This window comes from Tachypleus tridentatus, chromosome 9 (assembly GCF_004210375.1).
Source record: "Tachypleus tridentatus isolate NWPU-2018 chromosome 9, ASM421037v1, whole genome shotgun sequence".
Classification (NCBI taxonomy): Eukaryota; Metazoa; Arthropoda; class Merostomata; order Xiphosura; family Limulidae; genus Tachypleus; species Tachypleus tridentatus.
In genome coordinates, this window is record NC_134833.1 from 116,908,192 (window position 1) to 116,927,576 (window position 19,385).

General features: G+C 33.7%; 1 protein-coding gene across 1 annotated transcript in view; it reads left to right on the top strand.

Moving 5' to 3' along the window:
• The first annotated feature begins 462 nt into the window (after positions 1 to 462).
• The window catches only part of LOC143226146 (follicle-stimulating hormone receptor-like), a 134,992-nt gene continuing 116,069 nt past the window's right edge, over positions 463 to 19,385 (top strand). The window contains 1 exon segment of the mRNA XM_076456730.1: positions 463 to 1,048. Coding sequence (XP_076312845.1) covers positions 693 to 1,048 — 356 coding nt within the window. The 5' untranslated portion in view covers positions 463 to 692.

The following is a 19,385-nucleotide window of genomic DNA, read 5'->3' on the forward strand; positions in this document are numbered from 1 at the left end:
CATTATTTGAAATAACTACTTAAGCTGAACTATGTATTTTATATGTAACTGCTGTGTCACGCTCATTGTGAATAATTATAATTACAGAATGCAAAATAATATGTAAAAATATTTTAATCAGTCTCTGTGAAAAACAAGCTGTGAAATATTGTGTTTTTTTGCAGCGCAGATAATACTATATCTCTTTTTCAAGCAACTGACAACAGTGAACGATTACCATCACTTTAATACAAACTACAATAAAGTATCTCTCTTGGACACTTTTTATTTCACTACTACATCCAATTAACGATTTCTAACTTGTTGCTTCAGTTAAAGTCACATAGGTGTAGTAATCTACTTCAATAAGTTGCAGCAAGCACGTGTAGTGATCGAATCGATAGCGTTTCATCCCTCTAGCGGGATCGAGGATGTTTGAGTAAGTTGTTGGCCACCGTTCCACTCAGAAAGCTTGATATCAGAGAAGAATAGGCAGCTTTATTAACGGTCTCCTATACAGCTGTCAAGAATACGACATGCAGATCAATAATGAATAATAACTGAAACTGAGAAAAACGATCGTTCAACTTGCGGAGACTACGCTGATTTTTTGTTTCAGGAAATATTTATAGACTTACCTTGATGTTCGTGGACTGTTTATAATTCTATAGTTCATCATAGGAGATAAGAAAAATAAGAACTCAAGACTTGCAATGCCTGCTCTGACATTAATAGTTTCTTGTTTCCTCCTCAGCTGTACTCGTTTGGTTGATGTAGAATCAACTTTAGTAAATGATTATGTAAAAAGTTTCATGTCATTTTCCAGAGCGCCAAACACCACTGCATTAACTTCACCTGATAGTTTTAGACCCAAACTGGATTCAGAGCAGACAGGTTGTCCGTGTTTATTGAACCCAGAGCAGAAACGTTGTTCTTGTGGTCCACAACTAGACGAATGGACAATATGCCCTTGTTTTCCAAACCAACCACCCCAGAATAAAACGTGTACGTGTTGGAACACTTTAGAGACGGGTGTGTTTCAAAACTCCACACAGGATCTCGCGAAAATGTAAGTAAAAATTCACATTTTCTTCTCATGAAGTCCATATAACTTCAACCTAATAGTAGCATAATCATTTTTAATAGCGTTCCTCCAAGAACGTTAATATTCAAGTATCTTCTGAACTTAATGTCCTGTTGCTTCTTTTCTTAGTAACTTCCAAATGAATAACTTGATTCTCTAGGCTTAGAACAACCGATTCTTATAACAGATTCACATGACTAAAGTTATAGAACAAGCTAACCTACATTGCTTCAAAGCAGAATCACACATATTTTCTGTTAAATAATGCTTGCACATTATTTTAAACATAATATTGTGTTAGGTTACTTTTTAAGGAAATAATAAATAAAAAGTGGCTTATATTTAACAAAGTTTTTGTATTTTTGTGTATTTTGAGACATAAATGAACAGATGAGTCTCTTACAATACAATTATATTTGTTTCTAAATGCAACAGATTCCTCTTTATAAGAATTTAAGATTTTTTTTCTATTTCATGCATTAATCTAGTAACATTCTGTTCTATCAATTCTTATTTTAAATAACTATTAATATTTCTGGTTTAAACTCTTTTTTTCGCATATGTATGTCATCAAGTGTTACCGTATAACAGCAACGCAAAATTACTAAACAAATTATTGGATAACGTTTTTCTGAATTACCCCGTAAATTTAGTCATAGTGTTACATCCTTGAGTGTTTTAAACCAACACAGAAATAAACCGAGATCAGGGTTTCCTTTAAGCCTCGTTTGTTAGCATCAGTGACATATTGTACAGACAGTCGTGTAGAATTAAACAAATGCCCGAATAACCTAATATTTATCGATGTCTATATTATCCATGGGAATTAGTATTTATTTTAGTATTGCGATAAGTTCTGGCATACTACCTTGAAATTCTCCTTTATCACACTAGTTTGAAAATACATCTTCCAGACGGCAGAATTAGCGATGAAGCTGTCTCAAAGATGAACTTAAGATGATGACGAAAGAATAAAAACTTTTCTTTTGCAGCTTCATTAGGAGTCTCTAGGCCGTTTCTTAATGTTCTTTTTTTAATATACCGAACCACTTGTTTTGACCTTATAAAGCCTCATCTAACATTTATTTTAAAGCATCCAGTCTATCCCAAAGTGGAACAACATCTCAGACTGGGATCTCATTTACCGTCAGCTAAATTACTTTGTTCAGAAAAGATAATTTGTAAAGCGCGGTTACACAACGTTGAAGGCAGAAATTTTAGATCCACACTCTTTAAAAGGTTTATATGGATTTAATGTGGCGTGTTTCATTAAACGCATATGTTATTCTTTAGTAGTTAATAAACACGACACTTTTACGTTTTTCGTGTTGCTAAGAAGTTTCATGCCTGCTTAATATGTCTTGTATGGAAGACGTGTTATTAAACTTTTCCCTAAAGGATCTGCTTCAATACTAATCAAGAAATATCATGAACGAGGTTAAGACAAAGTTTGTTTTTTAATACAAATATGTATTGAGAAATACAGATTGGAATTTAATTGCCGATTTTTTTTTCTCAAAAATACTAAGCTGCTTTATGGTCACTCGAATAATTTCCAGTCTTATCCAAGGGTTTATGGTTTGCAGCCCCTTGCCGAAAAAAAGCGCTCTGTAATTTGGGGCCATGAGTAAGAGGTCAATGATTAACTCTTGTACTATATTTCAGTAAGACTGTCCAAACCAACCATGGTTATGTTATCCATAATTAAAAACCATGAATAAATCTTTAATTTTATACAGACTCGTCAAGGGCTCAAGGATCTGTTTTATATATATTAATTATTTTATTTTTCCTTAAACTTAATTGTCAGCCTGTTTTTCTCTCATTTGAGACCCTGCATGGCCAGGTGGTTAGGGCGCTTGATTCGTAATTTGAGGGTTGCGGGTTCATATTTTCGTCACATCAAACATGCTCGCCTTTTCACGTCATAATGTGATGGTGAATCCCACTGTTCGTTGGTGAAAAAGTAGCTCAAAGTTTGCGGTGGTTAGTGTTGACTAACTGCCCTCCCTCTAGTCATACACTGTTAAATTAGGAACGGCTAGTGCAGATAGCTGTAGTGTAGCTTTGAGCGAAATTAAAAAACAACAACAACAACTAAACCTTTCATTTGATTAAAATCTAAAAAAATATTAAGAACTCCTGTCGTGTTTAATAGATATGTACTTGTCAGATGTTTCCACAACAGCTGTGCTAAATATGATATAAAATACACCAGTTTATTATTTTCGCATACATTAGAGTGAGAAAAACCATGTATTTGTTTATAAAAAATAGCAAAAGATCAGCTACACCAACAACAAAACTAATATAATTTATACACAGTACTATTGTTTTTTACTAAGCATGCAACTTGATTAAAAGCAAACCTGGAAAGTTGTAACGTAAGTACGAACTCGAATATAAAAATAAGAACAGATGGCCGAAATTACGTGGATATTCAGTTTCTTTACCTAAAGCTTTTGTTCAAACTCATTACAAGTAATCCTGCTTTTTGAAATAATTACTGCCAATAAATCTAGGACTTCAGTTTAGGGGTAAGACAGTGGAGAGAAAGCTTGAACAGTTTATTTGTTTGTTCTCATTTCAATACAAAAAAATTCTAAAATATATATCTTATTACCACAGTGTTTGTGTTAATAACGAAAATAACTTGCATTTTCTGTACTTCATATTGTTATTTTTTTTTAATTTAGATGAAGCTTGTTCATGATGGTAGAAGTTTGGTCCCTAGGAATATCTTGATACATAACTGAGCTAAGCCATCATTATCATCTCAAATTTTGATAGTTAAAGAGGAGTACAGTAGCAGCATTTTCGCATGAATAAAGTGTTGGATTTTATGCTTAATGAGATGGTGATGTCCAATGGATGTTTGTCTAGCGTCACAGGCATTCAGTACTGCACTGAATAAATATTAATTCTAGAATAAAATGGACACTGATAACTTTCGAGTCTCCCTCTGTAATACGATGTTTTGGTCTAAAAATAACTAAGTAAACAATTAATTCTTTCCAAGAAATAGAAAAATATTGGGCTATTGTATACAAACCATACAATTTTCTCCAATAATCATTTTCATAAGGCCTGGCATGGCCTAGCGCGTAAGGCGTGCAACTCGTAATTCGCGGGTTCGCGCCAGTGGCGCGCCAAACATGCTCTCCCTCCCAGCCGTGGAGGCGTTATAATGTGACGGTTAATCTCACTATTCGTTGGTACAAGAGTTGGCGGTGTGGGGTGATGACTAGCTGCTTTCCCTCTAGTCTTACACTGCTAAATTAGGGACGGCTCGGTGCAGTGGGCTAACAACCTGCTCACTTAAATACTTGTTGAAGAATCAGCAAGCGATTGCGGCCCTATATTCCTAGATGGAATCTAATGGTGATAACTAACTAACTAATTATTTTCATAACCTGTAGCTATTTCTTGCCAACAAAACAGCTATTTTAAATTATATAAATATGGCAATAATGCCATAGTTACAGATAATTTTATGTACTTTGAAGTTATTTCTTTTCAATAACAAGTATTTTATGTAAATATGTCAATCACGCCATTCTCCCAGATAATTTTCTATATTATATTTCGACAGAATATCTTAATCTGGAGACAACATGGGATTTTCTGGACATTTAAACTGAATGTAGTACGAGTTACAGTGAGAAGAGTGTAGAAACCTATAATTAGTACGTTATTTTTATAAGTTACTGAACAGTCAGAAACTTTGACTAGGTTTTGATGAACAGTTATTGAGAAACTAGTTTCACTGCAGATTTCTGATAGGCGGCTCATTATCCCAAATTTCTAAAAAGAATTAAGAGCAATCGATACAGATTCGACAGTCTCTTAACCGTGTTTTCCAAAATGGACTTTTCATTTTTATCTCCCGTCCAAAATTGTTTTGTTCATTTATGAATTTTGCGGAAAGCTACACGAGAGCTATCTGCGCTAGCTGTCCCTAATTCAACAGTGTAAGACTAGTTATCATCACCCATCGCCCACTACTGGGCTACTATTTTACCAACGAATGGTAGGATTGACTGTCACATTATTATTATTCTCTTACGGCTAAAAGGGTGAGCATATTTGTTGTGACAGGGATTTGAGCCTGCGACCTTCAGATTATGGGTTGAGCATCTCAATCATGTGGCCATACCGAGCCATCCGTCCAAAATTAACACTATATTTATCCATTAAATTCGTCTAACTTATAACAATATTTTAATAGTTTTGCGTGTTACTTTGCTAATAGTTAAAATAATACAAGTTATATGTTAAAAAACATTCAACTACTATTTCTAGAAAAAGTAATAAAATTATTTTCTAAGCCTTTTTACCATCATGCACAAATAGTTGAAGTTATGCAAGTGTTTAAAACCATATAAAATCCACACCAAATAATTTACCTGTTTTCATTGAACTTACTTAGATGGTTGATGTTTTGTTTGTATGGAATTAGGCACAAAGCTGCATAATGGTCTACCTATTCTCTGCCCAACACAGGTTTCGAAACCCTGTTTCTGCTATTGAGAGTCCACAAACATACAGCTGTGCCACTGGGAAGTTTTTTACTGACATAACAACAGCCGAATAATGTCTGTAATTTAGCAGGGTTGATCCTTTTATTGGTCTAAGATGGTTGCTGTGACAACAGTCATTTAACACAGTAATATATTACATGCCTGTTTTAGCAGAATATACCCTTTTACTGAACTTAGATGTTTGAACAGAACCAGTCATTTAAAACAATATAAAGAATGAACTGGCAGGGTTTCTCCTTTTATTTACCTTAGTGACTGCTCTGACATTTATATGTAGCTTTCATAGTCGGTGTATCAGTCCTTGCGTGGACTGAATAATATTGTGCCTCGTATCAGGCTTCACTGAACCTTTCGCTGCTGGTATGTAGATCTAAGGAAGCCGGCATAAAAGTTGTCTAAAATATTAAAACTAATAGAAATAGATAGTATGTATTCCATTCTATTATGGACGTGATGTTTATTGATAGCGTGAATATAATAATATATCTAGCTTTAGTTACAAAATGTGTAAGAAAGACAGTGAAGTTAATCCATTATGAGTTCCAAGTTACGTAGTTTAACAATATTGTCATATAACATTTTACAGAACCAAAGACAATGCATATAAAATATTATCTTTAAAGACAATTACTTCGATAAAATAAACAAATACGCAAGGAAACACATTAAGTTAATTCATTACCTTTATGTGGCTAATAACGTATAGAATATCATTAAGTGATGAGACTAAAAAGTAAAATTTAACCTTTATTGTCACCCCTCATGGTTATAGCTGTATGTCTATTAATTAAACCGGATTTCGATACCCATTGTGGGCAGAGCACAGAGAGCCCTTTGTGTAGCCTTGTGTATAATAAATTTACTGGTACAATAAATTATTAAATGTAAAACCGGTGCTCTAATATAATAAATTTCTGTTCTTTTGTACTTAAAATACTCTACTTCCAATAAACTGCGCACAATTCTATGGTTCTGTTGATACATATACGAGTTAGGCACCTTAAAAACCAAGAAATTTTGAAAAAGTAAAACAGGAAAATATTATGCATTGTTTGGAATTAAACACAAAGTTACATAATTGTCGGTGTTTCTAGCTGTATGAGTCCACAGACATACCGCTGTGTCACTGCGGGTAGAGTGGGGGGCAGAAAATACTTCATGACCAATGATTTCCATACTTCTTCCAGCCATAATTTAACAGTTAAGTATGATGTTAAAACCTCTACGCGAAAAAAATTACTTATATTAAATATATTTGTCGCGGATCTTTAATTCTCTGCACTGGCGAGAAATTTACGTATTTGCACAACCTGAAAACAAATTTCAACAGGCAAATACAAATTGCAGTTAGGGCTAAACACTCTATTTCCTTCTTCTAAAACGAAAGTTAAAACAAAACTTACATCAAAATAAATTGTAAAATCTTAGTATTTAAGTTTCTGAGGAAACGTGGAATTAATCACAGTTAACTTTTCCAAAATTTGACGTCCCACTTTCTGTTTCCTACGTAAACAGATACTTAGGATAATGAGGGTGTTGATAAAAGATGGTAAATAGTAAATATTCAGAAGATAGGGTGTTTGTACAAAGAATGCTGTTCACAGAGATATATTTTAAAGTGCGTAGATATTTCATAGATGTCTTTACATGTAATTAATTTAGTACTTATAACTACATTTGCCATTTCATAAAGTGTTAATTTTTATGTGTAATACTCAACGTATTCAAAAGATATGCACAAATACACTTTGTAAGCAAAGCGTGAGTTCAGCCCCTAGTAGTAATTTAAAACAATAACATGTCTGTACGTACTGGCAAAATTGCTTTTGACGTTGTGCTTATTTGGAAGGTTTCACATAAACAGACCTGACGATTGACTTGATACATGCCTGCCACGCGATTTGCTTGTGGAACTAGAATGTGCCATCATTATTATCTCGTGGAACATCCTTCTTCTTAGCGTTTTTCTCAAACGGGCAACAACATATTCTAGTCCGCTTCTCCAACAGAACCATCTCGAAAGGTTACCGAGTTTTATAAAACAAGTATATTTTGTTTGTTAGCTCTGCTGGCATCAGATAACACGAAGCTATTTGACTCCGTTACTACTGTGTTCTAAATATATGTTTCGCGATTAACTTGGATGTCAACAGGCATCTGGATGAAAAAAACAGCAACTACTGCGCTCAGCCTGTTGTCACGATGTTTTCTATCATCTAGGCTTGTTAAAATAATGTAGGGAAAATGCATATTGTCAACTTGAAAAGCACCACAAATCGGACAATGTAGGAGTTATAGTATTTTGTTATTTATGATTTGAAATTATTACAGCCAAATTGTTTTTCTGTAATTATTTATAAAGAGCCAAAAAAAGAATTAAACTTTGAACTTTGATGTAATGTTCAAATCATTAATGCAAAAATTATTACTGGATCAAATTTATTATTTTTGTGACATTTTATTTACGTATGAAAACGATTAGTTTGATTAGTTAGACAACTAAAATATAATCCCAGAGACTAATTCACAACAAAAACTAATAAAGTCAAAGTATGCATCGTAGCAAATTAGTAACTTCTCGACGAAAAATGAAAGATGTTCTGCATGAGAAGTTATCAAGCAAACTGGTAAGAAGTTTAGGTACAGAAAGTTTTAATATTTAAGTTAAGGAATCTAGCTGGAGAGTATAGACTTAAAACCAACTTTATTTACATTCTAATGCTAGTTTTTAACATAAACGATAGAAATAAAACAAATTTACCCAATGACCCAACTACAATATAAACAATACTACAGTAAGGTTAAGATGCCTCAAAGACAATTATAAATCTAAAGTAACCATGACAGAAGTAAGACTGGCCTTCTCTATAACCAAGTTTTAGTATTAAATAAATAATACAGATGTAAGGCTAACCTTTCCTATACCCAAGTATAAATGCTAAGTAAACAATACAGATGTAAGACTAATCTTCCCTTCAGCACAATACTAGTGCTGAGCAAACAGCACAGGAGTAGGACTAACCTTTCCCATAACCAAGTATTAATGCTAAATGTGTGAAAAGAGTGTCTAGATTAGTGCGGGTAATGTTTTCTTTAACTTAATAATTATATATATATATATACATTAGTGAAAATAAATAATTACATCCAAATGAAGCCAAATAAGTAAACAAAGTAAAGAGGAAGGAGTGCGTTAAAAACAGCAAATTCCAACCTCTGAATAATTATAACCATAAATGTTTAAGCTATAAACAAAACACGTTAAAATTAAACAAAATACGCTGCATATTTTCAAAACGATCCTGGTGTAAAGTGATAGTTTACTCATGTCGTGTTAATTAGTACCTCTACCATATTGAGGGTAGGAATGCTAACTTTAAGAGGTAAATTTTATCTTACTTACCCTCACATAGTAGTACCTTATTTTCCTTATGTTTCATTTTATTTTATTCATTTATTTCTCACATTTTTTCATATTTATCTTATTCTTATTTTAACTTGGGAGCAATCATCTTCCCACAACTGTGTGCAGGCAGTGAAGGGTGATATAGATGTGGGACGTTGTGGGTTTGAGCACCCACATCTCACTCTCCTGATTTCTAAATTTCTAATCTTCTTGTGTGTGGCTAGCGAATTGGAGGTTAAGACTGATAGACGCTGTTTCCTCACCGCAATGTGGGTCCTACTTCCGCAGTCACCTCCAAAACCTAGGATACATTTTATAATCCCACGTTGTAACTTGTATCCTAGAGTCTTTTAAAAAAAAAAATATGCAAAGTATTTTGTTTAATTTTAATGTGTTTTGTTTATGGCTTAAATATTATGGATATAATATATATAAATATATATATACACATAATATTTTATGAGCTAGATTTTTTATCCTAGTATATATCTTTTCACCTATTACGCCATATTTCTCAGTGCCTTTCAAAAGCAGGTACTTTAACATGTTTTTATCTAAATACAAACTTTAGAAACTCTTTACTCTTGATTCACGACATATGAATCAAGATTTTTATAACATACCAGTTTCGGCTGGCTTCTTATTAGAAGATTTTATCATTCTCTGCTTTGGATAACAGACTAGAACTTTCTATCTCCATTCTTATATTCAGTAATTTAAGTCGAGTGTTGCCTAACTGTTATCTATGTTATAGAGCAAACCATTAAGCAGTAATAATAATAACACTATATAAGGCCACCGAAGAAACTGCAATAAAACATCTAGCTCATAATCACCACAGTCCGCCAATAATGTCACTCTCATGGTTTTATTTCTTTGCGAAGATGGAACGTTATAAAACCTGCCAATGTTCTAACGAACACAATTCTTGGGATTTCACGTACATATACCTGTATTGGAGAAAACGTGAATGAATAGCTTTAAAATGTATTTTACTTTTACAGGTTTTAAATTAAAGGCGTCTTGTCACTTGGTCCTGATTTTTTTTATCTATTTTTTTAGCTATGGTATTGAATCAACATTAAATTTGATAATGATTTAAGAGGAAAAGATATTTCAATCGGTAATAAACTATCGCAAATCCTTACAGTTACACGAAATCACTAGTCCATATCACAATCATAGCAATATAGGTTTTTCTATGCTTGAAATGTTATTCTAAGGAAACCTCGTGCTTATTGTTTATTTGGTGATTCAAAGAAATCACATTTTGTAAGATTTCAAACTACAAGAAGCTGACGTGAATTTCGCTGTGGACATTATTATTATTGTAAATACATAGTAATAATCGTAACATTTAACAACGTGTTTGAAGCATATATGTCTGTTTGTTTGTTTTTGAATTTCGCGAAAAGCTACATAAGGTTTATCTGCGCTAGCCGTCCTCAATTTAGTAAAGACTGTAGAGAAGACCGAGAGTCATCACCACCTGCCCCCCAAATATTGAGCTACTCTTTTACCAACGAATAGTTGGATTGACCGTCACATATAACGCCCCCAAAGGTGAATGGAAAGTGTGACGGGGATTCGAACCCGCGACCCTAAGATTACGAGTCAAGCGCCCTAACCACCTGGCCATGCAGGAGCTTGAAGCTTCTAACTGAAAGTGGTAATAATTTTAAACATATATGTGTTTGAATAAATGTTCGTATATCCGATTGAGATACTAAACAGTTGTTAAGTAGTACAGTTCATTTCAGGATGCTACTGCTTTATGTTTTGTTTGTGTTGCATTTCGCGCAAAGCTACTCGAGGACCGATAGGGCAAGCATGTTTGGTGCGACCGCGATTCGAACCCGCGACCCTCGGATTACGAGTCGAACGCCTTAACACGTTTGGCCATGCTGGGCCATTATGTTTTGTATATTGTTTTAAGAGAGCACTTTCTGATATATGCTTTAAATAACGTCCCTCAGTTGCACAGCCGGCCCGGCATGGCCTAGCGGGTAAGGCGTGCGACTCGTAATCCGAGGGTCGCGGGTTCGCGCCCGCGTCGCGCTAAACATGCTCGCCCTCCCAGCCGTGGGGGTGTATAATGTGACGGTCAATCCCACTATTCGTTGGTAAAAGAGTAGCCCAAGAGTTGGCGGTGGGTGGTGATGACTAGCTGCCTTCCCTCTAGTCTTACACTGCTAAATTAGGGACGGCTAGCACAGATAGCCCTTGAGTAGCTTTGTGCGAAATTCCAAAACAAACAAACAAACAGTTGCACAGCGATATTTCTGCTGACTTACAATGCTAAAAACCAGATTTCGGTACCTGTGATGTGCAGAGCACAGATAGCTCATTTTGCTGCTTTGTGCTTAATTCAAAACAATAACAACAGCACTGAATAACACGAAACATGGGTTTGAAGTATTTTTTATAGGTCTGAAATAATATATTTTACATAGAAAAGTCTAAAAAACTTAAACAATTATCAATGCAATTATTATTCTAAGTGTTTGTAACGAAGATATTGAGCATTTATCATGTCATAATGAGTCTGCTCTATTACCATTACCATCTGAAATATGAAAATAATAACTGAAAAACTTTAGATTGCTGTAGTTTTATTACACCAAGAAAAGTGTGAAAAGTGACGATCTTTGTGATGTTATTTTATATTATTTTATTGTTGAATAATTTGGAGTAAACAAAATTCAAACTTACATTGCATCTTTACCCACTTGATCTTTATTATGCGTGCGACTCGTAATCTGAGGGTCGCAGGTTCGTATCCCCGTCGCGTCAAACATGCTCGCCCATTCAGCCGTGGGGGCGTTATAATGTGATGGTCAATTCCACTATTCGTTGGTAAAAAAGTAGCCCAAGAGTTGGCGGTGGGTGGTAATGACTAGCTGCCTTCCCTCTAGTCTTACACTACTAAATTAGGGACGGCTAGCACAGATAGCCCTCGAGTAGCTTTGTGCGAAATTCAAAAACAAACAAACAAACTTTATTATTACTTCGATAAAAATCCAAAGTCTAAAGTTTCGAAAGCACTTTAAAAATATTGAAGAAGTAAAGGTTTATTTCAAGCAATTGTGTTTTATTTTTTTAATGATTCAATTTGGCTGTTGTTAAGCACAAAGCTACACAATGGTCTATCCGTGCTCTGCCCATTACATTTTCTTTTGAAAAAGTGATTCATTTTAAGTTTAATCCTTTTCAGTTTTATAAAATATGTTACTCTAACTTTCTCAGATCAGGATTTTTTTATGAGGCTTAAAGCTGCCAAACAAGAAAAACTTTCAAGTCTAGGCATTCGTGGAGTTGACTTTCTTGTAATGTATGTTTCCTCGAAACAGAGTTGCTATAATTCAGTCTGTATCTTGATCAGTCATGATCGGAAAAAAGATATAGAAATTTTTTTTACAATTTTGTTTCATGATGTTTTTTTTTTTTTTTTGCCTAAATCTACTCTAGGGCTAAGTGCACTAGCTCTCTTTAATTTTGGAAGGCACCTAATCAAAAACATCCACTGCCATCGTTTATATTACCGAATAATTGGATCTGACTGTATTCGTTTAGCTCTTGCACGATCTCAAAACTAGCAGAGTGATTTTTTAAAATGATTTTTGTTGTAAAGGAGGTGGAAACCTCGGACACAGTTCCATAATTTGGAACGCTACCACTGGAACACGCTCGACCCCTACTGTTTTGTACTAATTTGTATAATATACAGTAATATACATGCTTAAGAAGACTAGCTTGTTAGTTCGCCATTTCTTCTGTATGATGAGTTGGTTAACTGCAGTAAAAGTTAAGAAATGATAAGCAATTTGGTGTTAAAATAAATAAATTATTACCATAAAGACAGGCACTGATAGGTAGTGACTTAAATAAAATTATACTTCACCAACTTAATCTAGTTCACATCCAAATAGTTGTTTTTTATTCAAGCAGTTTTATGATATAAATATCATTTCAACTTCTACCTCATTTGTCGTATTTAAGTCGATCTGAAGAGCCCTGGAACAGGGTGAAAGACCACGTCGTCACTATATATATTTAGCAGATATTGTAAGGTTTGTATACTATTACATGCTCTTCTTTCAGCCAGAAGTTCTTATAATGACAAATTTGTGGACAATATCAAACGATTTGAGTATTAATAGGACTGAAGGGGAGTAGCTATGAATTATGGTTTCAGCTGGACAGTATAAATCTATTTGATTATTCATTGGACTGATTGGTTTGTTTTGAATTTCGCACAAAGCTACTCGAGGGTTATCTGCGCTAGCCGTCCCTAATTTAGCAGTGTAAGACTAGAGGGAAGGCAGCTAGTCATCACCACCCACCGCTAACTCTTGGGCTACTCTTTTACCAACGAATAGTGGGATTGACTGTAACATTATAACGCCCCCACGGCTGAAAGAGCGAGCATGTTTGGTATGATGGGGATTCGAACCCGCAACCCTCAGATTATGAGTCGAGTGACGTAACCACCTAGTCATTCCGGGCCCTCAGAGGACTGAAGGGAGTAGCTACGAATCATGATATCAGCTGGACAGTTTGATTATTCGTAGGGTTGAAAGGGGGTGGCTATGAATCATAATATCTGTGTTAAACAAAAACTATAAAAAAGGAAACATCTTTTGAGATAATCAGTGATTTTTGTTATGATGTAGAATAAAGGTTTAGGAAATTAAAAAGTGTTTTAAGTGTATATAAATGAAAACAGGTGAACCTTAAAAGGTATTAAACTTTGAATAGACGAACCTTCTTCCTTCAGGAGAAAAAACACATTCCCATCGGTCGAAAGAACATTATATTTTATGAGTGAACGAAATTTATGATTTGTATTTATTTTCAAAAGCCTCAACTCTTAACTTTCAAGGCGTTATATTGACAAATGTAAAGAATAATACGGTTGGATTTGTTTGTTCGTTGTTAAGCCGAAACTTATCACGGTTATGGTAAGTTTTCCTACTTACCGCTGAGCAACTGAATAAGTTGAATACAAAATCCAGAAAAGAGCTTTGTTGGAAAAAAGACTTAACATCTTTGGCTAAAAATATATACGATAAAAAGTGACTGAGACTTTAGTTAAACACAAAATAAACCGTTCACTTAAATAAGTCGTTACTAGATCATTAAAATATAACTTTGTTTAAACCTTTGCGACATATTGCTCTATTTAAAAAAATTGCTAAACTTAATAGAATCTGTGTTTGTTGGTAAACACAAAGCTACACGATAGACTATCTGTACTTTGCTATCGTAAGTATCGAAACTAGATGTTTAAAGTGTTTAGGGGTTAAAATATACTCTACATGTTTCTGAAATAGAACGTTACATTGTCATACGAAACTTGCGATGTTTTATAATGTATTTTCTTATTGATTTTCAAAAGTTACCTTCTGCGCACAGGATAGGTTTCTTTTCTCTTTCGTTATTATTTTTTTCTTTGAAAGAATGAAAGAGTACATTTTTATTACTCTATAAGAAAACATTGCTTACCAAAGATGTAGCAGCGTAATATTGTCGGAGTGGTAGGCGTTCTTGCTTAGTTTTCTCTGTTAAACACAAAAAACAACAACAAATACTGTGAAATTATATCATAAAATTATCGTATATAATTCTGTTTATTGTAAAAAAACAACAACGTCATCATCACTGAACATGAACTCAAATGCTGTAGTAACGGTGAGTTTGTTTTCCAGACATTTGTTATTGCTGTACAGAAAGTGGACACGAAATCCCAGTCTCAAGTGTAATGATTACTTGTTTTCTTACCTATATTAAACTTTTTCTGAATATGTATTTTAATTTGTTTGTTAACACTACTAACACTTTTATGTTATAAATCAAGTTATTTAAGACGAGAGTCAGGGTACTTAATTGTTACCATTATGAATATTTACATGTGGTCATACCTTCGGACTTTATTACACCCAGCAAAGGTAAGGGTAATCATGGGTCCTTCAACCACAGAACTTGATAACTGATGAAGATTTCCTTTCCTCATTATTAAAAAATAAACTATTTATCAAACATGTTTTCTTGAATTGACCAGTAAAACAGATAAAATATGTACGATTATCTGGAGAATGCTATTGTATGGATATAGAATATTTCATGCACATATGTCTGTAAGTTATTCTATGTTTTTATTTTGTTAAAAGCAGTAAGGCCTCACATGAATTTTGAGTTTCTACTATAGTGACGTATTATATTTCCCGAAAGTTATTTACCAGAAATATTATTTGGTTGCTTCGTTTGGTTTGCTTGAAATTTAGAGCAAATCTACAAGGGGGCTATCTGCGCTAGCCGTCCATAATTTTAGAGTGTAAGACTAGCGGGAAGGCAGCTAGTCATCACCATCCACTGTTAACTCTAGGGCTACTCTTTTACTAACGAATAGTGGGATGAAAGGCAACATTATAACGTCCCCACGGTTGAAAGGCGAGCATCTTTGGTGTGACGGGGATTCGAACCCTTGACCCTCAGATTACAAGTCAAGTGCCTTAACCACCTGGCCATTGGTTGTCATTCTAGGAGATTTATACACACCCATTAACGAGGAAATAGCACAGGTTTAACCCAGAAACATGAATAAATCTTTGTGATTTTAGGTATCAATAGTCATACGGTTCCTCCATGACTCAGTAGTAAGTTCACGTGCTTTCATCGCTAAAATTTAGGAACTGATTCGTGCGGTTGAGAAGAGAACACAAATAGCTCACCGTGTAACAATGTACTAAAACGAACAAGCACCAGTCGTACGACACTAAGAAGTGTATACGAATACGTTTACAGAACAAACTGTGGACTTTTGAAAGCCATTAATTTACCTTATATTTTACATTTATTTCTGCATAGCGGTTAGGTTGAGAGCTTACGAGGCTGGAAATTTGCGTTCGATCTCCGAAGTGGGCAAGACGCAGATAGTAGGTATATCATACAATTTTGCGATAAAACATAACCAGAATAGTACTTTTACACAATATTATTTTTACTTTTTTTCATTTTGTCTATAGACTTAAAATTTACGCTTGGCATGGACTGGTGGTTAGGACACTCGATTCGGAATTTGAAGATCGTGGGTTTGATTGTAGTCCTTGAACATATGGGGACTTTATAATGTGGCGGGAAGTCTCACTGTTGATTGCTAATAAGTTGTCCAGGAGTTAGCCGTAGATACTGTGTACTTATCACATTTCCTATCACTTCAGGAGTGGGGTCGACAACACAGATCCATCTAGTAGGTTTATGAGAAATTGAAAAAAAAACAGACTCATAATTAAGTCGAAATGAATGAAAAATGTTGCTTTGAAAGACTTTCACCCAACTAATCTTCTTCAGTTAGTTCATTAGTTTAATTCACAATTTTGTCAAGAAGTTCCATCTTTAAAAGTAATGTTTCTGAATACATATTTAGATGTTTGTCCAATATGTTCTTAATCGTTTGTAATACTAAACAGGAACCAATACTTTACATTATTAATTACTTTAGCTAAGAAAACGTTTCAACTAGTTACTGCCTTTGAAATATTTTGTTTAAATGCTGTGGACCTTTGTGTGGACCTAAAACGATCCAGTTAGACCTAACATAGCTATTTATCTATTTGTAGCTGGCTTTTATTTAGTTATAATTCAATCTGTATTTCCATTTTCCCTCCAATGGCTTCAAAATATTTAAATAAATAAAAAAACAAGCTGACGCAGTTTGAAACCTTCTGATGCAGTCATAAAATAAAATATATTACTCTGGAAGGACAGAAACTACTTTTTCATTCAAAGTTTAATATCATCTACATATACGTTTACGCAGCACAGAAACTTACTTACACAACTATTTTTATGACAATGTTCCATTAAAGTCGATTTGTCTCAGTTATTATGATCCATTTTAAGTAGTTTTCCTCTGAATAGCGCTGCATTTTCCATAATGACTAGAAGCTAACTCCAGTCTATTAAAACCTATTTATCAATATTTTGATTTAACCTACTTAGTTCTTCTCTAGTTTCTTTGCAACATGGTCAATGGCTTTAGTTTAAAGAACGTTTGCTGATATGTCTATGTATGAATAAGTTATGTTATTTTATTCTACCTTTTTCTCCAAGTATTTGTTGTTTTCAGAGACTCATTCTACAGTAGCTTATAATGTACATTCGTAATCGACAAAGCTTGCTTATTTCTACAAAATATAAAAATAAATAATACAAAACGTTTTAAATCCTAATTTAATAAATCAATGCAGTTAGTACTTTTCTATGTTTTGAATAATCTATAATTTTCTAATTATAATTTTCAATTTTCATATCCACCGTTTCGGTGATGATATTTTCTATATTCTAGTTTCAGAATGTACTGATTTCAGACCATTAGCAAAATTTATTCAGATTCGCATTAATAGAATATCAACACTTTTTCCAAACATATTCAAGAGAGAATCTCTCACCTAAACCACCAGACGACGTTCTTAGTTGAACACTAGTAGAAAGAACAGGATCTGCCGTAGGATAAACAAAAAGCTCATGCAAGTACAAAGGCAGACAACCAATCCATCAAATATTGGCAGAAAATCCCTTTATTCCTTACATAAGAAGTAGGAGTTACGTCATAAATCACACTATATGTTTGGTTACGTTGATAAAATTAAAAAAAAACTAAGTATATTGTCTGTTGCTTTTTTTGTACAACAGTTCATAACTTCGTCGGTATCTGTGATATTTATTTGACATAAACACAGATAAAAAGTTTGACAACTAACTATTACACGTAAAAAAGTAGTTCTTACATTATTTTGTCTACACATATATATTGCGGAGTTTGTGTCTATTGATTATATTAATCTTAAAGGCTCGGTGTAACTTTTATTCACGAAAATAATACGATTTTACCCACGTGTGAAAAACAAACTGTTGGCAAAATGCTTATTTTGAATTTCGTACATCTCTCTATATATTTTATTATAAACAAAACCAAGCCTAAACAAAAATTAAAAAAACTCATCGAAAGGATCCCCATGGTACAGGCTATAATGTGGGATATAAAATGAATCCTAGGTTTTGGAGATGACTGTAAAAAGTATGGACCTACGTTTCGATGAGGATACACTATCTATCTGTCTCATCCTCAGTTCGCCAATTTTTTTTCCTTTATTTTTAATTTCATTTTCTTTTACTTTACTTTGGAGAACAGTCACTTTCCCACAACAATCTGCATACAATGAATAGTGGTATAAATATGAGACGTTGTGGGCTTGAGCACCCAAATCTCACTTTCCTAATTTCTATTTCTATTCCTTTTATTATTTCATTATTTAATTTTCTTGATGTTGAAATGGCAAGCGGAGGTAAATACTGATAGACGGTGTATCCCCACCGCAATGTGAGTCCTACTCGACAGCCACCTCCAAGACCGAGGGCACATTTTATATCCCATATTATAGTTTGTACTCAGGGAATTATTTTGATTAGTCATTAGTGCAACATGTTTTTTTTTTATTTGAACCCATATTGCGGTGGGAATACTGCGTTAAAAACAATAAACCCAAACCTCTGACTAATAATAATTTATTCTAAACAAACAAAAAATCATTAGTCAGAGGTTTGGGTTTATTGTTTTTAACGCAGTTCTTCCTTTCGATTTTATTGTATTTGACTTGACTCTTCAGTACTAAAATTCTCTCTCTTTATGTGTGCGTATGTGTGTGTATTATATACAAACATGCGTTTATATATTGTATGAGACAATACACGACTGACTTCTTAAATCTTCTGTTGCTAATTTGTTTAACAGGTTAAGTTTAATTACTGAACCTTCCTATTAACAATTTATCAAATAAACCAAGATTAGTTCTTAAACCTTCTATTATCAATGTGTAAAACATGCCAAATCTGACTCCTTAAAATATCCTAAAGCCAGTTTTTGTTGAATATACCAGATTTGATCCATCTGTGACTAAAATCTCGAAGAAACTTGGTTTAATTCTTTAACTTTCTTATTATCCAGATTTCAAGTTAAAGTTTGCTCTTGGTTTGAAAATCAGTAGACGGTAAGATCTTTCAGATGAACTTGTCTTGTTTTTCTTGTACTTTATATTCGTATAGAAATAAAAAATTTTTTTTATAAATATTAAGAATTCGCTTTCTCTTGAATTTTGACTTAATCTTCTTGGTAAGGTCGACTTCCTAACATTGGGGCAGGAATTGAAATAAATATGTTTAGTCACATTTATAGGGTTGGAAATGATTGCGATATGTTTCCTATTCGCCAATAATTTGGTGAAACAGCTCGAGGTAAAAGAATAAATTATATTATAAATATAATAGAGTTGATATTTTTTTACTTTTGTGTTAAAATCACAATGAATATTATGCT